The sequence below is a fragment of the Corvus hawaiiensis genome, chromosome 20 (assembly GCF_020740725.1).
Source record: "Corvus hawaiiensis isolate bCorHaw1 chromosome 20, bCorHaw1.pri.cur, whole genome shotgun sequence".
NCBI classification, from domain to species: domain Eukaryota; kingdom Metazoa; phylum Chordata; class Aves; order Passeriformes; family Corvidae; genus Corvus; species Corvus hawaiiensis.
The window spans coordinates 2086546-2108895 of NC_063232.1; the positions used below are offsets into that span (position 1 = coordinate 2086546).

At 39.8% G+C, this 22350-nt stretch overlaps 1 protein-coding gene across 1 annotated transcript in view; it reads left to right on the top strand.

The window, feature by feature from the left end:
* Nucleotides 1–22350, top strand: part of BCAS3 (BCAS3 microtubule associated cell migration factor) — a 299682-nt gene that overhangs the window by 24572 nt on the left and 252760 nt on the right. The window contains 3 exon segments of the mRNA XM_048324409.1: nucleotides 8581–8688; nucleotides 11265–11341; nucleotides 21932–22008. Of these exon segments, the coding sequence (XP_048180366.1) occupies nucleotides 8581–8688; nucleotides 11265–11341; nucleotides 21932–22008 (262 nt within the window).

Consider the following 22350-nt stretch of genomic DNA (forward strand, 5'->3'; position numbering starts at 1 on the left):
AAGATAATGCACAGCACCATTACAGGCAGGGCTGCCGCTTCCAGGGCCACTTTAAATTCCACTTTAAATTATTAAATACTGTAAACGCTATAAAGTTAATTAGAAGAGGAACAAACTCTACAAAGATAAATGTGTTTTCAATATGTTTCTCAGGGAGGGTACAGTAGAAACCAGTGAATGAGAGGAAATTTATTTCTGGCAGCACTCTAGACATGGAGCTGTGGTTGAACTTTTTACCCTAATTACGTCCCCACTAATGCCTGCAGCGGTCTGGAATCAAAGTGGCCCTTCAGGCCCTGGAAAGTCTCTGATGTGGCGAGCGTTTGTTGTGTGCTGAGGGTTACTTCAGAAAAAACGGAATATTGTGACAGGATTTTTCAAAATTTCTCAGTTACCACCCACCTCACTTGTTGCCTACAAAAATAGAGTAATTGTTTGCATCTGTGTGTTTTTGTCTGTCTTAGAAATAACTGTTATAAATCAACGTGACAGACCCGGAGAGCAGTTGAGGATTATGTTTTCTTTTCTTATGTATTTTAAGGTTATTCCTGTGTTCTGTACTGTAGGAAGGATTTAAAGGACGTTGGAAACCAGAAATTTCAGGATGATTTAAGTTGTTCTCTTTTCCTGAGGACACTTAGAGCCATCAGATCCCAGTGGGTTCATAGAGGATGCTCTTTAATCTGTTTTTTCCTAAAAGAGTGCTGTCACTTCTTGCTCACAGTTGGAGCAGCTGATTGCAAACTGCTTCAATTTGCAGCCCTTGTATCTGTATTGTTACACAACTGCTGCCACTTGAGTAATTCCCTACAACTTGACAGTATTTGAACTTTTCATCTGTTACTAAATGCTGTTTTCTCCCTTACCATGGGCTCTCCCAAGTCGTTCTTGTGCTTTTCCTTTCTTTTCCTTCAAAAATGCTTAATATACAGAGAAAATGTCATGGGAGTTTGCTGAGCTCAACCATTCATACACGGATGAGCTCCTTTTAAAGTACAGTACTCTGAAGTACAGAAAAAAGACAATTAAAACACAATTTAAGAAATCTGGTATCATTATTCTTTTTCTTTAGTTCTGGTTTTTTTTTTTAAGAGTGAATATATTTTAGTAGCTTTAAATTTGCAAATTTCAGTGCATAACTCAGTAAATATTTCTTCAGTAATTCAAAATAGAGATTTAGAGGGCTCCTACTTTGTGAAAAAGCTGTAAAGCATGTGCTTAAAAAAAGATCTTGCTTAATGCCTTCTTTTTTTTGATTCTGACTAGGAAATGTATTAGAATACCACCTGAGGAGACCCCTCACACATTTTTGGATGGTTGCTCACAAACTTATTTTTAAAGCTAATGGTGTTTCAAATTATTAATAGAACATTTGTGCTGTATAATGATCATATTTTACAGTGAGACAATAATAAAATAAATCAATGTTTTAATCAATTCTGCCTGCACAGTTTGAACAAGTGCATCTCCCGTTTCAGCATCAGCTGTGTCAGGTGACTCTCTGGGGAGAATGCTGTGTTCCTGTGTGCCTTTCCTTAGCACTTGTAATTCCTCCTGGGTATATCAACCACCTTTAACTAGGAAATTCCTCCAAATTTAAAGAAAAGTGCTCCAGTAGAGGAGGTGGCTGCATTGTTGTCTTCCCTGAGAGAAAGGATATAACCTAAACTGATGTTTGTTTTTAATGTTAAGCAATTCATGGAGGGTTTCAACTTTAAGACCAATTTAAGGAAAAGCAGAATATTCCTTTTGCTGCTCATGGGGCTCCACAAGTAATTATTTCCAGGTATTATTTCATCATTTCAACCCAGCTTTTGGGGAGTTCAGCTACGGTGAGAACTCTGCACGTCTGTAGAACACGGTCTGTGATTCAAGTCATAAAACAGAGCAAGAAATACCTGAGAACATATAATTAATGGGCACTTGGGAAAATTCTGGCCTACCTGATGTGACCAGAACCTCAGAGCAGCTTTGCTGTTCGGAGCACTTTTCAAGTGCCTCAACCGTAAGATCTAAGCTCATTTCTGCTCAGCTTCAGTCATACACACTCTAAAACCCTCTAATTATTTCTTGGAAACAGGATTGTTTTCAAGCTCTTCAAAAATTGTAATTTGAGCCATAAACTGGCATATAAACAATTAAGGTTTAGCAGAGTCCTAAGCAGCTGACAGACATCTTCTAATGATCTCTGTCATGCAACTGGAGGCAGAGGCTGCTTAATACAGAGGTGATGAAGTGTTGCACAATCCCACCGGTTTCTTACGCTGTTAATGACACCGAGGGCAAAAGAATTTTAGCTCAGACAGGTTGGTGCAAGGTTTTGTGCTTAGTGGTGAAGCCCCAGAATGGTTCTGTGGGCTCTGGGACGGCGGCGTGGGCGGGCCTGGAGCCGCTGGCTTAACGTGGCCTTTGTTGGTGCTGATGGCATGTGAGGGGAGAGGGTGCCAAGGGGCCTGTGAGGCTCATGAATCATGAGGGAAAGCACAGAAAGGGAAAAAACGAACCTGAAATCTAAAGAAATTGGTTACAAGAACCAACAGGATGAAATATTTGGTCCTTCATAATAGTTTTAACACTAGCCGGTAAAGACTTTGCAGTGCTGGTTATTGAGTGTGCAGTCACACACGAGGTGGGGCTTTTAATGCACGCAGGTTGCAGAGGAACATGCCTCAAATATATACAATTAATTGGATATATGCTGAAATAATCAGCTGCCATCTGTGTTAACTGTGCTGTCTCCTGATACACCATTAATCAGAAAGTACTGTCAGTACAAATGCCTCAGAATAAAGGAAAAAGCTGTGCTATTGCTTTGGAGGGTTAGAAATATTGGCACTTTATAAAATCTGGGTCTAGCTGAGGCTGTAAGTGGCTCCACAAAATGCTCAGTTTGCGTTGTATATGTGCTTGGTGAAATTTGGCTGGAGCTGAGGTATTTCACCATCAGTTTGCCCTCAGAGTTGTGCTCCCAGAAATGTGAACTTTTCCTCTTAAGCTGTGACATGTGGCTGTCTCTTGATATGCAAAAATTTCTGCATTTTTGATTTTGATCCATTCTGGATGATCTTGGATATCTGTGTGGCTGTTACTGCAATACAAATGATGTGCATTTATTTCAGTGGTGAGTTCTGCTTCATTTGACAGTAGGAAGGGCAAGACAACTCTTTAATTTTGTATTTTTTGGAGAAACACATCAGATTGTGGCTTAATCAGCTGATCACAGAAATACTGGTTGTTGATAGAGGTATGATAAATGCAGTTGTATTCTGTCAGAACTTAATCTTTGCTCGTGTTCATGAAGATTTACAGAAATGTCTCCAGTTTCGTACATGTTCATAGAATGATCACTGCACAGCCAGTGCAGGTTCATAAATTGTGTATGAAAGGACTGTTTAGCTACACACAAGCAAAATCTAGTCCAGAATATACCAGAAAAAAAATGATCCTGCTCTGCAAGTGGAGCTCCAGCTGTACTTTCCCCTCAGTGATAGCCACGGTCAAGTAGATAAACAAATCTCCGGAGATGCCGCTAATCTTCCTGTATTAACTAACTGGAAATATGATGGGACAGCTCTGTTTTGTAACATGTGGCACGTCTCAGTGAAGTGGAAAGTGTGTCACACTCGGGTCTCCCTGCAAAGGCCACAGCTGAGAAGGCAGCTTGTGCTGTGTTTTACACTCCAGCGACAGGAGTGCCACATGCCGGGGACACCAAGGTGGCTGTGGGCTCTTGGATGGCTCTCATCAGCTCCATGCATCTTGAAATGTAAAAACAAACCCAGCAAAACCCCCTCAAACCTAGAAAGCCTCTTCTGATGATGAGAGTGAGGGATAACAGAGAACACAACAGTCGAAACGTGTTATGTGCTGCTGGATGTGGGAAGAGCTGCCAAAATAAGGAATTTGGAGGCTGCTAAGTATTCTGATATTTTTAAGGATTCCTCTTTTACTTTTCTCTTGCAGTATCTGTTGCAATAATCAATATTTGCGCAAACCCACTCTTAAATTTCCCCCCTCTTGTTGATGTCTGGCACCTTGACTACAGATGGGAAGCGAAGGAGTTGTTGGTTTCAGGGGACAGAAGTGGATTAATGGTTACTGAAAGTACTCAGAACTGGGAAAGTCTCTGTGAAGAACTGTGTGGAACCTCAGGTTCTCTCACAGATCATGGCCAGAGTTATGCAGGAGACAGAAACCAGTCCTTGAACCAATCCCTCAATCAATCCTTCAGCAGGTCCTTCCTGGGTCATTCCAGGTGCAGTTAGACCCTGCCCTGTGAAGAAATGCCTTAGTTATGAACTAACAGAAATAAAATTTACTCCTTATAATCAAAAAAAGGAGACTCCTGAGCCTGAAACCTGACTCATTTTACCTGTTACAAAATGGTTTCTGCAGAGTTGGTGACTTTTTGCGTCACGGGCAAGTAATAAAAATATTTTCAATGAAGATGGTGAAGTACAAGGATAAGGTGAAACTTTTTTTCCTGGGCTGACAGACTTGATCAGAACATTTGAGGAAGATGCAACGGTGAAGTTTGTATTTCTTGGTGTTTAACACAACTGTTTTAGTGCTGTATCAAATAATTCCCTCCCCTTTTTTTAAAGGATTAGATTTAGTAACGTCTGTCTAAGGTTGGTGCAGGTTTTTCTTACTTAGAAATTAATGTTTCCGTGCTTTTTGCAATTTGTGGTGCACTTAAAATGTCTCTGCTGCTTTGTAATTCAGTGCTGCACACACATTTTGGGGAAAGTGTCACTTTCTGAGAAATTTTGTGCTGCTTTTCCTGATTTTGAATGAACCTGTTAAGTACCATGAATTAGAAAATGACTTAGCGTGGAGTTTTCGAGCTTTTATTGTGAAAAGATGGGATGCAGAGAGCCTTTAGATGCTGAAAGTCCTAGTGGAATCTCTTTCTGCAGTGATGTTTAAGGAATAAAGAATTGAATTTTTTTTTTTTTTTTTTTTAGTTTTCATTCTGGTGTGCATCCCTCAGAAAGAAGAGGGGAGAATGGCAGTGCTGGAGAGGGCTCAGAGGAGTTTAGTGCTGGAAAACAAACCTGACAACTTAAGGCTTAAAAGTCTTTTTCACTTTATTGGTGCTTGGATTGCTGTAGGTGATCACTGACAAAAGATAACTGAAGGCAATGAGCCTTTTTGTGTTCTTGACAGAGACACAGAAGCCAAAAAGCAGAATATGTACAAGTTCTATCAGGCACTAAGAAGTCATTTCATAAAAATAAAAAGGATCAAAATGTTGGAACCACTCCCCATAAAAATAGAGGACTCATTGTTGGTCAAAGTCTTTTAAGACAAGATTAGATTGCTTGGTAAAAAGTCATTTCTTTGAGCTTCTGGGACATTTTGTGCAGGGCCTGGAAAGAGACGATGATCCTTCCAGAATTGAAATCTGTTAATCTGAGCAAACCTTCTTCAGGGCCCTTGAGGAGAACAGAATTGCCTTTGTGGTCTCACCATGTTCGTAATATTGCTGCAAAGATCATAATCAAATCTCATGCTTCAACTTTCCAGTGTAAAGGTTCAGGCAGGAATTTTTCCAATATTCAATTAATTAACTCTGTGCTTTGGTTTTGTTTTGCTTCTCTTCCCCTCTGAAGCACCAGAGAGGTAGAACCGGTCACTGGAGAATCATAACCACCCCTGCTGATTAAAAACTTGGGTTACTGTCAGCATCTTCTTCTTTCCTATATAGAAATAGTCTTTTTTTACCAGCAACTTACTGGTAGATTTGATGCTTTATAGAGTAGTAATTTTATAAAAAACTTGGAGGAGTAGTTTGCTGTGCAAATCCTTTGGATATATCTTGAACAGCCACTTCCTTGGAATTGCCGTCACTTTTCTCTCAGCTGTTGTCTCTACAAGTTTGAAAATTATATTCAATTTCAGGCTCTTAGCAACTTAATATTTACAGCAAAATCTATTTCTTTTTTAATTCTACAAGTTGTTAAAGCTGGGCCTAGTAAGAGATTATGTTGAACTATTATTTTGAATAGGATTTCAGTGTAAGTTTTAATATTTTTATCTCCTCTTAAAGGCACCAAAAGTAATTAATAAAAATAAGTCTGTGCTTTAAGCTGGGCTTTAAAAAAGCTTTGTGAAGGTGGTATAAAATGCAGTGATGTTGGCCAAAGAGATGATTTTATTAAAGGCCACAATTGCCTGGGAAGTCCTCACGTAAAGAACGTTTCATACAGGGCAGCTTTCCCAGCAAGTTTTATTTCAGTTTTACACCTCCAACCTCTTTTTTTTTCCTTTCTAGACCCATGAGCCCAACCTGTCACTGATGTCCATCTCTGAGTGGGATGTTCATCGTGTGGCAGAGCGGAGGAAAATCAACCCTTGGCAATAAAGCAAAGCCTTCAAGGCACAGAAAATTCGGCCTCATCTTGATTCCATCACTCTTCCCCTTTTAAAAACTTCTTTTCCATAAAAAAGCACGTGTGTTTTGTGTGGTGTGTTTGTCTCTCTGCAAACATTTTGCACAGAGCTTTTTGCCATGGTGAGACCCAGCAGATCTGGGAGGAGGTGATGCTGTCGTGTGGCACGAGCACAGATGTCACCAAGTGCCAGCTGGACGAGGCATCTGCTATTTCCCCTCCATCCCTGCACTGCAGCACTCAAACAGAAGAAGATACAAAAGCCTGAGTGTATTTATACATTTGTTAATGCCACATTTTAAAGTTGTTGGTGGATTTGTGTCCATTACCTTTAAGAAGTTGTTGATCTCTCTGCAGCTGTTTGAACAATCAGGATATGTAATTAATATTTGTTGATAATCTGTGGGACTAATTCACAAGAATTTTATTTGTGACAGAATTTCAGGGTATTTCTGACTTACCCATATAACATGTTCCAGGCTAGGTTGGACAGGACTTGGAGCAACCTGGGGCAGTGGAAAGTGCCCCTGCCCATGGCAGGGGGAGGAGCTGGGTGAGCTTTAAGGTCCCTTCCCACCCAACCCCAGTCTGGAATTCTGTGATTCCATGATATTTCTTGGTCACTGGCACTTGAACTCAAGGTTTTACCCTGTGTGGTTGAAAAAAGTATTAGTAGAATGGTCTTACCATGATCAGCCAAGAGATCATAATAATTAAGCCATAATAATAATTATGGATTTGAGTGACAGAATTATTACCCATAAATTGGAAAAAGTGTTCAACACAGGATGATGTAGAAATAGTAATCACTATTGAGTGTGTTGATACAGTTTTAGCTATATCTACTTCGGTGATTTCTGTTTTGAAATTTCCCTTCTATCAACATCATAATTTGCTAGAGGTAATAAACTACTTAATTTTAAAAAGTTTGTACATAGACCTTGCAGTGTTTTTTTGTGTTTTTGAGCAGCAGTGAACTTTAATGTGAAGGAGCTGGCTTGAGTCTCACTGGTTTAAAGGTGTTTTTGAAGGGCCTTTGAAGTGCTTGAAGTAATAAATTGCACCCTCTAGTTACTGGCCTAGAAAAATGTATATTTTGGGAAAAATTTCAGTGGGCAAAATGTCAAAACTTATTTTTTCTATTATTTTTCTGACAGTTGTCTTGCTGTGCATTTACTGTATATTATACATTACTATATAAACCATTTTATTATCTTGAGGCATTGGGGGTAAACAGTTGGCATTTGTCCTCCAGCTTTCCAGAAAATTCTCGAGCAGCTTGAGCAGATCCAAGAGACAAGCGAGTGTTGGGGCAGGAATTGTGTGAAACTCTGTAAAATAAAACAGATATGGGCAGGGGGGAACACCCTCTTTTACCAATGCTCAGGATATGTTTGTACAGCTGGCAATTTGTGCTCCTTCATATTCCTTGACCTAGAAATAGCCAAGGTTTTAATGCGTTCTTGGAGGGGGAGAAAGGTGTTGTGGAACAGAGCTGCCACATCAAAGCCTCTCCTCAGCCTCTAAAAGGGTTTCCACCACTGCCTTCCTCGGCCCTATCGAACACTCAGCACTTTTCCCACTCAGCCTTTTTATTAAGAAATGGCCTTAAGGCTTTTATTTATATTTAAATGATAAAAGTGACACAAAGCAGTTGAAAAGATCTACACGGTTCAAACAAAAGTCCATCAGGGACGTAATGTAAATTCTGGGTGAGGTGTCTCCATCTCCCCAAGTCATGCAGCTCAGCTGCTGCTCTGGGGAAGTCCTCCCTGTAGGAGAGAGTTACTCTGAGGAGTAGTTTTTAACTAGGATGTGGTTTAAAGCTTCATGGCTTTTTTTTTTTGCTGCTATTCCAAGGTCTTACTGGTGGTAAAAGAAACCAAGTGTTTGATAATCAGTTGCACAATACAGGTTCAGGACCGTCATGGAGATCATAATTCAGTTTTCCTTCTTAATGTAGAAGGCTTATATTGACCCTTTGTTCTCCAGGATTCTGCTGGGATTGCTGGAATTCTGAGTCCAAGACTTGATGTTCTTGGAGGTCTTTTCCAGCCTTAATAGTTCTGCGGTTCTGTGACTTTTCCTTTAGTGTGCTAAGCAATATTAGGAGGATGAAATCATTAAACCCCAATTTTAAAAATATCCTGATTACCATTAAAATATTTTTTGTTATTCCTTTCAGCACCAGCCCACCCTACTGCTGTGTGGATCTGTATTCCCTGAGAACAGGAGAGATGGTCAAGTCCATCCAGTTCAAAACTCCTATTTATGATCTGCATTGCAATAAGAGGTAAGGATGCTCATTCTGCGTGTCTTGTGTGTTAGGGCATGCCAGATTTTGGTAATAAATGCAATTTCTGGTGTATGACCTCCCTGATTTTCTTATTTTGACTTTCCTGTAAGCACAGCTCTGTTTCTCCATTTCTCAAGGAGTATTTCAGTATATTCAGAATCATTGTGCTTCCCCCATGGCTTTGGTTTAAGAAGCTCAAACCAAAAAATCATTTAAGCTTCTTTCAGTTGTGATAAAGAGTGAGCAGGAATCGCTGAAATCCTCGATGATCCACCTACAGCTGGAGAAATGGGATCACAGAGAGTTTAAAGAGCACAGAGCCCTAAGGAGTTTATGTCTCTCTTCTTCGTGTTGGTCTGTTGGATTTTGCCTTCCTGCACATCCAAAACATTCCTGGTGTGCAGTCTGTGGTTTGCAGGGAATAATGTTCCAGTGAGTCAAATAACAAAGCAGCATCTCTGGCTTGGGATAGAGAGAAAATGGCTCTGGAGGCTGAGGATCACAGAGCTCCAGCAGAACAGGAGCTGTTGTGTCCACGGAATCAAATTTTGCTGAGTTAACTTGAAATCCCCATCTCTCCCAGACACACAAAACTGAAGTTTTGTGGTTTGCTTTGTAGTTTGCTGCATCTTTTTAAGGCAGAAGAGAAATCTCAGGATCTCTGTGTGAGGATCCTGCTGATCCCTTGGCACTCCTGATGGGAGAATTTGGAGTGGTGACTTTGGTCCAAGCTCTGCTGACGTTCCTGCTCGCTTCACCCTCCCATTACTGCCTGAGTCACTGTGGCCTCAGGTGCCCTGGGGAAGTGGTGCAATCGAATTCCTGGGGTAAAGGTAGAGCTCTGGGTGAAGAAATTACTGCTTTTCTTTGAAAATACATATTGCCATGCCAAAATGGATGGTCCTTCAGTAAACAATAACACAAATAACTGAAAACATCAGAATGATAAGTTTTTTGTGCCTGGTTTTGTTGCAGATGGGAAGTAGATGAGTGTGCATCAAACTTGTGCAACTAATAAATGGATGAATAAATCCTCTGGAATCATCCATCTGGGGGGTTCATTTCTGCAGAAAGACACAGTGTCTTCAAAGAGGAGAAAACAAAAATAATCAGGATTGGGAAATACTCCCATCAAATACCCATAGGTTTTCAGTATATACACATTACACTTCCCCCTGCAGTCAAAGCCTCCCCATTATTCATTGGTTTCCTTTACTTTAGGCAATGTAGGAAAAGTTAAATTGATGTATTTTCTTCTGTTTTTCTCTCCTGCAGTTTCAGCAATTGGAAGATGTCTTTTAACTAAAACTACTAATTTGTCCAAAACTAATTTATATTAAAAATTTTGTATTAAAAATTTATATTAAAACTATTTATGTATCTGAAAACATCAGCAAGCATGAGGGGATGGTGTATGTTTTGATTTTAGTGTAGTCCTTCACAGGTATTGACCTCTTATAGGGTAAGAGGAAATTTTCTTACAGCAAAACAGGTAAAAATAGGGAAAAAGGGGTTAAAGGCTGATTTCACACTGCTGGGAGATAATCATCACCCTTTCCCCAAGGACAGGAGTTGAGACTGAGGTGATTCATCCCATTTTTAAAGGTGACTGTTCCAGGCTGCAATACACAATTGTAATGTTCACATGAAGCATTAGGTGTGTGTTTTAGTCAGTGAGAGATGTGATTAATTTTTTTCCACATTGTATCTTTACAATTAAAACTATTAAAACAATATTTAATAATGATCTATATTGACAGCTAATTAAAAATACTTTCTCACAGTCTGCCTAATGAGAGAATAACAGATTATTAATTATGTCATATTGCTAAATGTAGGTTTTATGTGTTGGCTTCCCAGGTGCTTCTTTCATGTCAGGCTTTTACAAACTTGGTTTTGGGAAGCCATCAGCGTGGGAGAAGGTGTTCCCTGGTTCTAAAACTTCCAAGATGCTCTTCTGCTTCCGCATTTGCATCTCTGGGCTCTCTTTTTTGAGGCAGCACCATGTTTCCTGCGTAGTTACCCTGTGGTTTTCGATCTTCACAATAAAAGTGTGTAATGTACAAGCAAGCACATAAACATACGTCTTTAATTTGCTAATTGACCCAAATTCTGCTTCTCTCAGCTCTGTTTGTGTGCTGATGTTCTTGGTATTACACCCCCTCTGCCTTTAGTAAATGAAATGCTTCAATAAATTTGCACTGAGGTGGGCAATGGGATTATTTCACATTTAGCTCGTGTTCTGCTGATTGTTGATTTGATTGTTGTTTGAGTCAGTGAGAGCAATTCAGGGTCTTTGCAGCTCCATTCTTGCTTTTTAATGGAGCTTTTACTGCAGGAGGTATATCACAAATGAGCTGTGTTGTTGTGGATCAGACCCCTGCACTTCCTGAAGTGGAGTTTATGTGGCTGGGAGGAGAGAGAACCCTCGATAACTGCCAGGGATTGGTAACCTGGCACTTCATCACTGTAGGATTTATATTGATGCTTTGGAAATAATTACATTTAGATATTGAATCTTTAAACCAATGCATTTAATGTCTAAAGTGGACGTTCCATTTCTGTGTTTTCAGGATCCTTGTTGTGGTCCTGCAGGAGAAAATCGCCGCCTTTGACAGCTGCACTTTCACCAAAAAGTTCTTCGTTACCAGTATGTACAATTTTGGCCTCAGAGGTGGACTGAGATTTTTTTGTTTGTTTCTTTTATTCCTAAATCCTCAAAGCAGGTCTTCATGACTTCGTTTGGAGCTTCAGGAAAACCTGCTTCAAAAAAACCCCAAATCCAGATGCTACTGTGTCAGTATTTAACTCTTTTCTATATTTATTGTAGCTGTAACTGTAAGTGTTAGGGGCACCCACACTGCCATCCATCAGTAGCTGAACAATTCTTTTGTTCTTTTTGCACAAATGTGTGTAAAAGCCTCAGGTGTGAGTTCCAGGTTATCACATCTGCAGCAATTAAACCCACAGCAATCTGCCCTCTGTTCATTTTCAGTTGTTCCTTAGGCACACTGGGTTTTTTTCATGTGTCTTTACAGTTCATAATTTACTTTGGAAAGGTCAGAGTTTTATTGTTGAAAAGAGTCTGCATTTTTCTGGATGTATTTTCAGTCACAATTAGAAAAGTTTAAATTATTTTTTTCTATTATCTGTGTATTTATAGAAAAAATCTCCCTAGGAGAAGATGTTTCTTGTCATAGTGTGAGGGAAAGCATCTTTATGCAGTAATATTAAAGTTGCCAATAGGTGTCAGTTTCTTCCTATCCATGGATGTAAGATACTGGGAATCTGCTGGGATTCAGCGACAAGATCCAAATGGGAAAGGACTTATTTGTGTCCTATTCATCACTTCCTTTTTATGCAGCAAGAATTAGGGTACAAGCCTTGCTTTATTTTACATGAAAAGTGAAGAAAACCTCTCAGTTAAATGTGTATTTTGAGAATTTTTGGGCTTATTTTGTTGGGTTTTTTTGGTTTTGTTTTTTTAAAGATACTGCAATTTATTTTTAAAAATGAATCCACTGAAGTTAATTTTGAGGAACAGAGATACCCTATTCTTAACTGTAACTCTGATTTGCAGTTTGTTTTGTGGAACAGCAGTGGAATTTAAAGAGGACAAATTAAAACTTTTGACGATAATTACCAAATTATTTTTTAAAAAATCCAAAAACTCCTGAAATGTCACCAATCCCAGTGTATTTCTCCAGCTGTGCTGCTTTTTGATACGAGAAACTCAAGATTTTCTCAAACTTTGTTCTGGTTTAATTAAGGACAACCTCATTTTTTGGGCATTTCGGATACCCCAACAGCCAGAGCTGGAGCCACCACAGCCCTTCCCTGTCCCCTCCCAGCTTGGTGGGCAGAGCCCTGTGTTTCTTCCCTGGATTTATGGGTTTTTGGGACCTGTCCTGAGGATTCCAAGCTCAGCCATTCCCTGGGTCCCGCTCCCAGGCGGGTGCCGTGCCCTGGCACGTCGGGGCTGCAGCAGAGCTTTTGGCTGAGCTTTCCCATTTCATGTGCTGAAATCTCCTCGACCTGAGAGTGTATCTTTAAAGGCTTAAGTTCCTCTGATGTGTTTGAAATTGGATGTAAATGAGCTCCCTCGTTAGCTGCAGGGATTTCTGGGAGGCAGCCAACTGGCCACGACTGGCTTCTTTGGCTGTGCCTTTTTTTAAAAAATTTATTAAAGGACAGCACCAGTATCAATTAAAAAAGCAGAAATCTTTGAAAAGGAAGCTCAGAGAAAGGTCTTAGAGGCCTTTTTGTTTGCATTATTGGAGCATCTCTGTGTGCAGGGCAGCCTGAGTCCTGCCCAGGCTCATCCTGGTGCACCTCAGCTGTGAGGATGTCACTGCCTGCCCAGAGAATTTGTCAGTATGAAAAAGATTCTCAATCTGACTGCTTTGGTCAGAAGTGAGGGCATAAAGGTCAGAAATACTACTGAGGGCCACTGACTCTTGGAAGGGTTTTCTGTTACTTTTAAGGAAAAGAAAACCTTTTATTTCAAGAAGATTTGGTGATGATGTGGAGATCACATCTTCCATCCCTATCAGCTAAGTGGTGTGGGAGCCTTAGAACCTCACTGAGACAGCACAAACATGAAGCAGCATCTCTGGTCTGTTTTGTTGATTATTTGTATGTAGAAATGAAATGCAGAATGTCCAATTAAAAGCAGTGTCAGGAATCCTGAGGTTCCTCAGAAATGCTAATGCAGCTGCCGTGCACATGAGGAGTGTTTGTCTTTCTGTTTTTGTTTTTGTGGTTGGATGTGTAGCTTAATATATTGTTACCATAAATATACCATAAAATATTCAGGATGTAGAACATGGTCAAGTTCGTGCTGCTGTTGGAATGTTTTAACTCCTGCATTTCCTGATTTTTCCTGAGCAAGTTTGACATAGAACTAACCTTTGTTTTCCCCTGCCTAGGATTACATGGAACTGTGCTGGTTTGACTTGGATGGCAGGGAGCCAGCACGTTTTATTTGTGCCTTTTGTAACAAAACCTCAGGGTACAGGTGCTCCAGACTGGGAGAGGGAATTTAAGACAGGTGCTTAAACGTGGAGGGAAAACATGCTGTAACTATTGTAGAAAAATTACCAGGATATCCTCTAATCTACCCTGTGGGGTGTTCTGATTTTAAATGTCTGCTAGGAGAAGGCAGAGCATCAGTCTCGTGGCAGTCACTTCCATCCATCACTGCTCTCCCTGTGCTTGGAGCCAGCTCCTTTTCCCTAAGAAAGAACTCACAGCAAGGAGAGGAGAAAGCCAAGCAGGAATTTCACATCCTGCACTGCTTTAAGTGCTCCTGTGGCCAAACTAAAAAAAAAAAAAAATAATGTTATGCTTATGTTAGGAATGTGTTTCCTTTGCTGGTTGTGAGTGTCAAGGTGTGGATTTTAAATAGATTCTTAAATAGCTCAGAGTTTTATTGTGGTTCACTTCAGATTTCCTTCAGAGCCTTTTCTGCACATGACTGAAGGATTAGAAACCAAACAGAAGCACGGAAACCAAAGTGATGCTCAGGCTTTTTTTGCCCCTACTTTGCTCTAAACAAAAGCTGCAGAAAAGCTGAATTCCATTGATTTCTATTACATCAGTGCCCCTCACCCCAAAACTGCTTACTTAGTGGAAAGCTGATGATTATGAATATGGCCTTATGGATACTTTCCTTCTCCATAAAGAATATCCTCCCCACCCCCTGGGCCCTGAGTCAAGATTCTCACAGATAACATCATGCATGTGGCATCATCCCTGTGTCCGATAACGAGGGCCTGCTCAGCTTCCCTGCCCCTTCCACTCCTCATATTGATATATTCTCCATCCATTATTCCCCAGGGATGGAGACAGTTATTGCAGCCATTAGCTGGCACCACATTTCTATTGATGCTGTTCAGTAGAGCCCTGAGAGGTAATTTTGCAGATTTTAGTCAGAGTACTTTATTGTATAGAAAGTCTCAAAAGGCTCTCCTCACCACAAGCCAAAAATCAGTCAGTGGATGTTAAATGCCCTGCACCTCTCCAAGTGAATAAAACCCCCAATCCAAATGGTGTTGGATGCTCTAATCTGCAGTTTGGATTTGGGATTCCTGTTTGCTCTCACATTGACACACGAGGAATAATTTGGTGGTTTCAGTTTGTCACAGGGCTGGTCTGGAAATCACCAAGGCTTTTTTGGACATTTCTGTTGGAATTCCTTTCCCTGCCGGGCTCACAGGGAGTAGTTTGAGCTCTTGACTTTGAAGTAAAAACACTGGATGTCCTATGAAGAGGTTTAATGCCTGAAGAGTCACATTCTTCAAGAAGTTCTGTGTGTTTCACTCCTCAGCTGTGGGCATTTCTCCTGGTTATCCCACACAGGATAATAATTGACAGGATTCCTGTGTCTGGGGGGGATCAGCTCAGATCGAAAGTCCTCAGGGCAGGTGGGAAGGGAGCTCCTGAGTCACAGGATTTTCTTGATCAGTGAAGAAGAGCCAAGTATGTCCCTGTGGATTGCTATAAGCACTTCTAATTTTTACACACACACATCTATATGAGCACCTGCCACTTCACAGCATTTTTCCCTGAGAAATGTTGATTTAATTTTGCTTATTCTTTTTAACAGTGGTATTTATAAATAAGAGTGTTTTTTTCCTGGCTGTGGGAACCAGTGTCTCACCATTCCAGGATAATGCTGGAACACTTTTTGGAGAGGTCTTCAGGGGCACCGTGGTGGATTTATGGGAACAAATGGCTTTGGTGCTTGCAGGAGGTTTTGCTCCACTGCAGGAAAGTGTAAATACAACAGAAAAGCTGCATAAAGCCACAACAGAGGCCTTAGTCCCCAAGATGTGTATCTTCATATCTCCTGGCTCTGACAGCTTTACAAATTAGATGTAAAGCAGGAAGTGCTCTTTGTTTCTATATAAGTTATTTTTATCTAAAGCCCCCAAATCCTCAATGTTAAAGGGCAAGCAAAGCCATCTTACATTGTCCTGCAGAGAAACAACAACCTCAGTGGCAACTTTATTATTTGTCACTGTCCAAGTCTGAACAAAAAAAGAAGGTAAACCTGAGATTAAACATTGCCCTGAAATCAGTCAGATTGGTGCTAAATTAAACAGCCAGGCCTAATGAACATGAAAGGCCACTGATATTTTTAGTAAAAGCTCTGGGATTGGGCTTGGACCTGTGGAGTAACAGTAAAAACATAAAATCATGGAATTCCTGAGTTGGAAGGGACCCACTGGGACCATCAAAGTGCAGATGCTTCAAACTGCCATGGTAGAGTGGACAGGGAAGGACATCTCTGTAGTAATAATAATAATAATAATAATAATAATATTAATAGCAACAGCAATGATAACATTTAAAAAAATTAATCTGTGGTCCTTCCATAAGCTTCTCTGAGGGAATTCAGTTCTTCTGATGCAGGATAGCACAAAATCATGGAATGGTTTGGGTTGGAAGGACCTTAACAGTGTGAAGCCATTCCCCTTGTCCTGGTGATCCAGACCCTTCTCCAAAGCCTCTCTCCAGCATTTATGGCTTTACTGTTTCAATTTATTTCTACTTGGTTTTTTTTTCCTTTTAGTATTTTAATAGCAGTAATGCCACTATGATTTAAAGTTAAATAAGGGAAAAAAACGGTTTGGGTGGCAAACCTGATTTCTCAGGGGGTGCAGCCTGCTCCTTTGCTCTTTTACTCCATTTTACGGGTGATACTTAAACAGAAGGAAGTACAAGAACAATAGAAGAGTTTTGGAAAGTATGTGACAGTGTGAGAGTAATAACATTTACACAGGGCCTTTCATCTAGAAGGAACCCAGAGGAATTTGTAAACAGTATTGCTTTATACAGTTTATAAACAACAAAAAAAATTGGTTTGCTAAAAACAACCAATAACCAAAAAACAAAAACACAACCAAACAAAAAAATATTAGATAAAACAACTTATATGATTTGTTTTCCTTGGAATAAACAATGTTTTTGCTACAACAGTATCACTCTACTCATTATTTATTGCATATTCCCTTTCTATGCTCTCCGTCATGGATCTGCTTTCTGGCTGCTCTGCGCTGCAAGAATTAAGGATGGAGTTTTGTAATTTCGTTCCTATGGAGTGCTCTGTGTTTTGTAAGACCCAGAAAAAGAATTACAGATTCATTATTAGGGATGTAGCATCACTTTAGTGGGTTCTTGGAGCTATTTATTTAAAAATACACAATGGCCCTGCTTCACTGATTTTTGAAGTGATAATCCAGCAAGTCCTTTGAATGATTAAAGGCAAAGAATTTCAGTTAAAATGAGTTACTTCTTTTGGAATTTGTTTAGAAAACTGTGTTTGAAACCACTGGACACTTCAGATGACATGTGTCATCTTTAATGAACCTTGCCAGGCACTGATCAGAAAAATTTTTGTGTCTCCAGAAATCAGGAAGGTTTCCTTAGGAGGGAGATGAGCCTGGGAATCTCTGCCTTCATGGCATTTCCTGTGACCCAAAAGATGCCATTTCTGCCTTATTTTGGGATTAGGGAAAGAATCCTAAAAGGATTTTCTATTAATAACTGCCCATCCTCTCAGCTTGAAATAAAACTGGACTCCTCTGGTATGGATTCCTCACAGGTACAAGCTGTGAGATATCCATTAAAATCCACCCCCTAGGAAACAGTAAATCAAAACTAGTTATAAAAAAGGATGAGCGTGTACCACTGCAAAGGAAACTGGAGAGGATTGGGGAAAAGAAAGCAGTGAAAACAATGGAAAAAGAAAGTCTTCCTATTAAACTGATAGGGAAAAAAGACTGAAACAAGACAGAAAAGAACTTAAAATGTTTTTCATTAAAAAGTAAGAACAAAGTCAGGATAGAGGGGATGAAAGTCTGGAAAATACCAAAAGCAGATTTTTTTTTCTGGACTATAAATGTTGTTGTAGGGAATAAAGTTCTTATAATGTGCTGTGAAATTAAAAATCAACCAGTAATGTCTTAAGGTAAACATGATGGGATGTGTTTGAAGGAAAGCAATGCTAGATGATTCTGATTCGGCTCTTTCATTCCCTCAGGTTTATTAATTCCATTGTTAATTTGCAGTGGTTTATCAGATGTCACTTTACAGTGTGTTTTAGTGAGGTTTGAGAAAGAAATAAAGTTGTGCTCTGGGTAAGGAATTCTGCAAACTGGAAATAAGCCCTGACTTAGCTTAGACAAGTTCTGACTGTTCATATCAGATTTTTCTAGAGAGAGTGTTGTATTCCTGTATTTCCTTTGAATCTTCATTTTATAAAAAAGCTGTGGAGATGCTGAAGAGCTGCCCCAGTTGAAATGGTTCAAGTTTTATTAGTGGTGTGTTTGGTGATTTATTGGCCCAAGCTCTGATCTAGCTGACACGGCTTGTAATGACTTTGTTCCTCTGAGCAGCATTTTCCCGATGTGCTGTTTGTTTAAAAGACAAGTGGGAGGACAGGAATGTGTTGCTTTTCTCCTCTTGGCTGCTCTCTTTGTGTTCACATTGGCATCACTGAAGATCCAGGATGAGCTTTTGGAAAACAATTCAAGGAAAGGACTGGAGCCTTAGTTTTCTGTAGGAGCTCAAGACTGATGGAAAGATCCAGAATCAGAGAAGGGGATATTTGTGTGAATTTTCAGAGCTGAGTAGAGGAGGTGATTTGGATTGTTATGGGATTATGGATATGAATCTCCAAAGGGTGGTACAGATTTTCATCATTACCACAAGGGTAGTAATTGAAAAATAATGTAAAATAACTCTTTTTGCTCACTCACAAAGCAAACATTTGTGTAGCTCTTTGGAGAACTTCAGGTAACGTGGGATTCCTATATCCTCAGCAAACCAAAATATATAAAATCATCTTCGAATGCAAATAATGACAAACCAGATGCTTATTTCAGTTACCATTTTATAACCCAGTTATTAACAAAAAAGCTAAGAAACTAAGAAATTGTAACACTGGAGAATTTCCCTATGGGGCTGTTTGTAGGCAACACTTCCATCTTGGAAGTGGAAAAAGCAAGGCACAGGATAGGAGGTCCCAGGGTGCCCTTAGCCATGGCCCTGTTCAGAAGGATCTTGGAGCCCATTTCTTATTCCTCACTGTTGCTTAGGGCAGCACCAGTTGGAGTTTTTGGGTGTAGGAACTTGATAAAATTAGCAGAAAAACTTGGACTTTGATTCTGATTTTCAAAATGCAATTTTTCTTCTTTTTTTCTGCAGCTTTGAAGTTACTCATTTCCTCTGCACAGAGGCAGAAGATCACTGTGTACTCAAAAGTTATGAAGTAGTTTCCAGTAGGTTTTCACCTATATTTTTGTGGGTGATAGGCCCAGTTAAGCTGGTTCTAAGATCAGATGTTTTTTAGTACTTGCTTGGTTTGCTGCACTTTTGGAAGGACTTTCCCTCAGTGATCCTTTCTTGGATGACCTCTCCATGCTGTCATTAAAACTTGGAAACTTTGGTCTTCTTGACAGTTAGTTCTGCATTCTCATTATGTTCATTCCTATTGTAAACACACTAAAGTTGCTGCTGTTATTGCTTAGAATGGCTTTTTCCTCTGTTGTTTTGAAGTCTAGTAGAAATAGAAGTTAATCTTTAAGAGAGTGGGGCTGGTGAGGATTGGATGGCCCAGCTCGATGGGTCACGCTGTGTCTGTCTTTTCATTTGCCTCATAGATGATGTTCTGCTGACTCCAGCTGTTTTTTTGGAAAGCAGAAAAACAATTTGCTTTTCCTTCCCATAAAGTATAACCCTTTGTTTATCCTTGTGCTGCTGCAAGTTTCCAAAATGCAAAGACTTGCAAAGAAAAGAAAGGGAGGAAATAGCTCCTTTTTTTATGCTGTTTTTCGTATCGGAGAGTAGAGTTTAGGACCGAGCTGAATTGTTGACCTTTGTGGAGTTTATTCTTAGAATTGGCTGATTTGTGTGTGGAGCCTGATTGACTGAGCCCAGTTCATGGGACAAACCACGGGCAGTGGGTTTGGGGAGGGCAGTCCCAGCTTTTCTAAGTGACTCTTCTATTCAGTGATCAATTTTGGATTTGAAGAATTCTTTTGCAGTTCTTCATTGACTTCAGTTCACTGAAGTAATTGAGAACAGCTCCCTTTTCCAAGCAAGACTTGTATTTTGCTGTGAGTTGTTGAATTGCTGAGGCTCCTTTAGTTTTCTCCTGCAGGGATGTTATGAGTTTGGGAAACGCAAGTCACTGCTTCCAAAGTCACTGTAGAGATTTACAGGACGAGGGTTATCATCTGGCAGCTTCTAATGCTGTATTTTATACATAAAAGGGAAGGTAAAAGAAAGGTTTGGGGGACCTGAATGCCTTTCCTGACCCAGATAAGAGCTGCCGAGGCAGAAGTCGGCATTAAAACCTCACTGGTCCTGATCTATAATGTCATCGGAAGAACACGTTTGTATTTACAACCCAGGCCTGTATTTACAACCTTTTTTTTGCTTGCTTTGTTCCTTAAGAGGCTCTGGCTACCCACATTTTATGCACTCCTGGAATGCAATAACAATTGTGGCATCATCTCTTCAGAATTCGTTTTCCTTCCTGAGATCAGGGCGGCGATAAGGCCTCACAAAACCCTCACTGGGTTCTGCCTCCCCGGCCTGACATGGGTTTAATTGGATGAATTAATTCTCTCCTTCCCTTGCTTTCTGACCTTTGAAACAGCTCGCTGTGATCTTTGGAATTTTGCAATACCCTCAGTGCTCTGCTCTGGAAAATGAAATCCAGGGTTGTTTATCTCGGCGGGGCCTACGCGGGCCCAAAAACACATCCAGAGTGTTGTCACATGTCCATTTAAACTTCCAGAAATGTCTCAACACCTCCCACACACCCACTCACCGCTCTGCAGGTGTGGAAAATGAACCCATTCCACTCGTGTAAGTCGTGCTGTCCTCAGTAAATGTTCTGGGCTGTTCTGGAGCCTGCTGGAGAAGAGCTGGATGTTTGCGGAGATCCGGGTGCTTTTCCTCGCTGTGGGTGCAGTGTCAGAGTCTCATACAAGAGATTTTGGGGAAATAGAAGCTTAACTGGCTGTGGCTGGGTTTGGGTTTTACTTATTTTTTTTGTTAGGATTTTATGCAATAAGCTGCAGAAAAGTTGTGTTGTACGTGTTCTTCTGAAACGCTGTTTGCCTGAGCCCGGCGCTCCTTCTGCCCGGGATACAGGAGCAGCTGCCCAGGGCTCCTTTAAATCAGACACACATGTCTGTAAGGTCTTCAATGTTTTGTTTCTTGGCCAATCAGTGAGAGAATTTAAATTGCAAAATTGACTCTATTAGCCTAAGAACTGATGAAAACTGAGATTAACCATTTGCTTGATAGCCTCCTCCTTCCCCCCGTTCTCTCCTCCTTATTTTTTCATGTAAAAGCGTATATTTTTAAATACAAATGATTTATTTTGTTTATAAAAATATTTATTTTACTTACAACATTTTATAAAAATACATATTTTAAAGACTTTATCTATGAAATGCCATTTAATACGGGCCTGATTCATTTTAAGCCTTGCCATGTTTTCATTCGCAGCTATTTTCTCTTATAGGTATTTTCATGTTTTAATCCTCAGGAATAATTCTCTTTTCTACACTCATTTTTATCCATATGTATCAATCTATTTTTAATGATAATATAAAGGTAATGGAAAGCAGGTGAACAGTGGAAACATTGCCACTGTTTTTAAAGGAATTACAAATTTTCCCACTGTGTAAAGTTAAGTTTGTGCAAAAGTATATTGGGAGGCTGAGGGCTTGTATATAGAATTGTTAAAATCAAAACCAAAAGCATTTTGAAAGGATGAGGGCTTATATATAGAATTATTAAAAACAAAACCAAGAGCACAATACATCCTTTCATTCAATAAAAATCTAGAAGAGCTTGAAGTGGACAAACTGTTCACCAACAGAAAGGTGGCAATCAAATAAAATGAATTAAAATGTGAAGATACACAACCAGTCGAGTCAAACATCGATATTCCCTCACCCCAAAATGCCATTTTTTTATCAAAATGGCATTAAAAATGCAAACATAAGGAGAAATTAATATTTACACATAATTAAGTGTTCAAAATAGCTCATCTAACCACAGCCTTATCTCCAGAAACAAAAATGCAAGCATCCACTGAGTGATATTAGCAACTGAAAGGCTTTTGTTTAGACTTTTTGTTTTCTTGGCAATAAATAAAATTCTTTGGAAGAAGTCATTAAGATATTTCTTAATGTTGCCTTTTCAAACTTTGCAGGCTGCTATCCTTGTCCAGGGCCAAACATGAATCCTATTGCTCTTGGAAGCCGTTGGCTTGCTTATGCAGAAAATAAGGTAAGGAGGGGTTTGATATCAAAAAATACTTCTAGATTTTTGTATATATATGGGGGAAAAGAAAAGGTCTCAGGAAAAAGGTACGTGCAAAAGAAGGTTTGTAAGAGGAGTTGCATTAAAATGACAGAACCTCAGTATTTTTATATATCAGATCTTTACTCTGCACATTTGATTTAAGCTCAGGAACTTGGAAGGCAGAGAAGACAGCCATCAACATGTGTTTCAGTGAGGTAACTCAATAATCAACCCATTTTGTGCTTTAAAAGTTTAAAGCATTTAATTACAGACACTTGTGAAGGTAGGCAAAAACCACTTCCTAAATTCTGTTTGGGGAAACTGAGT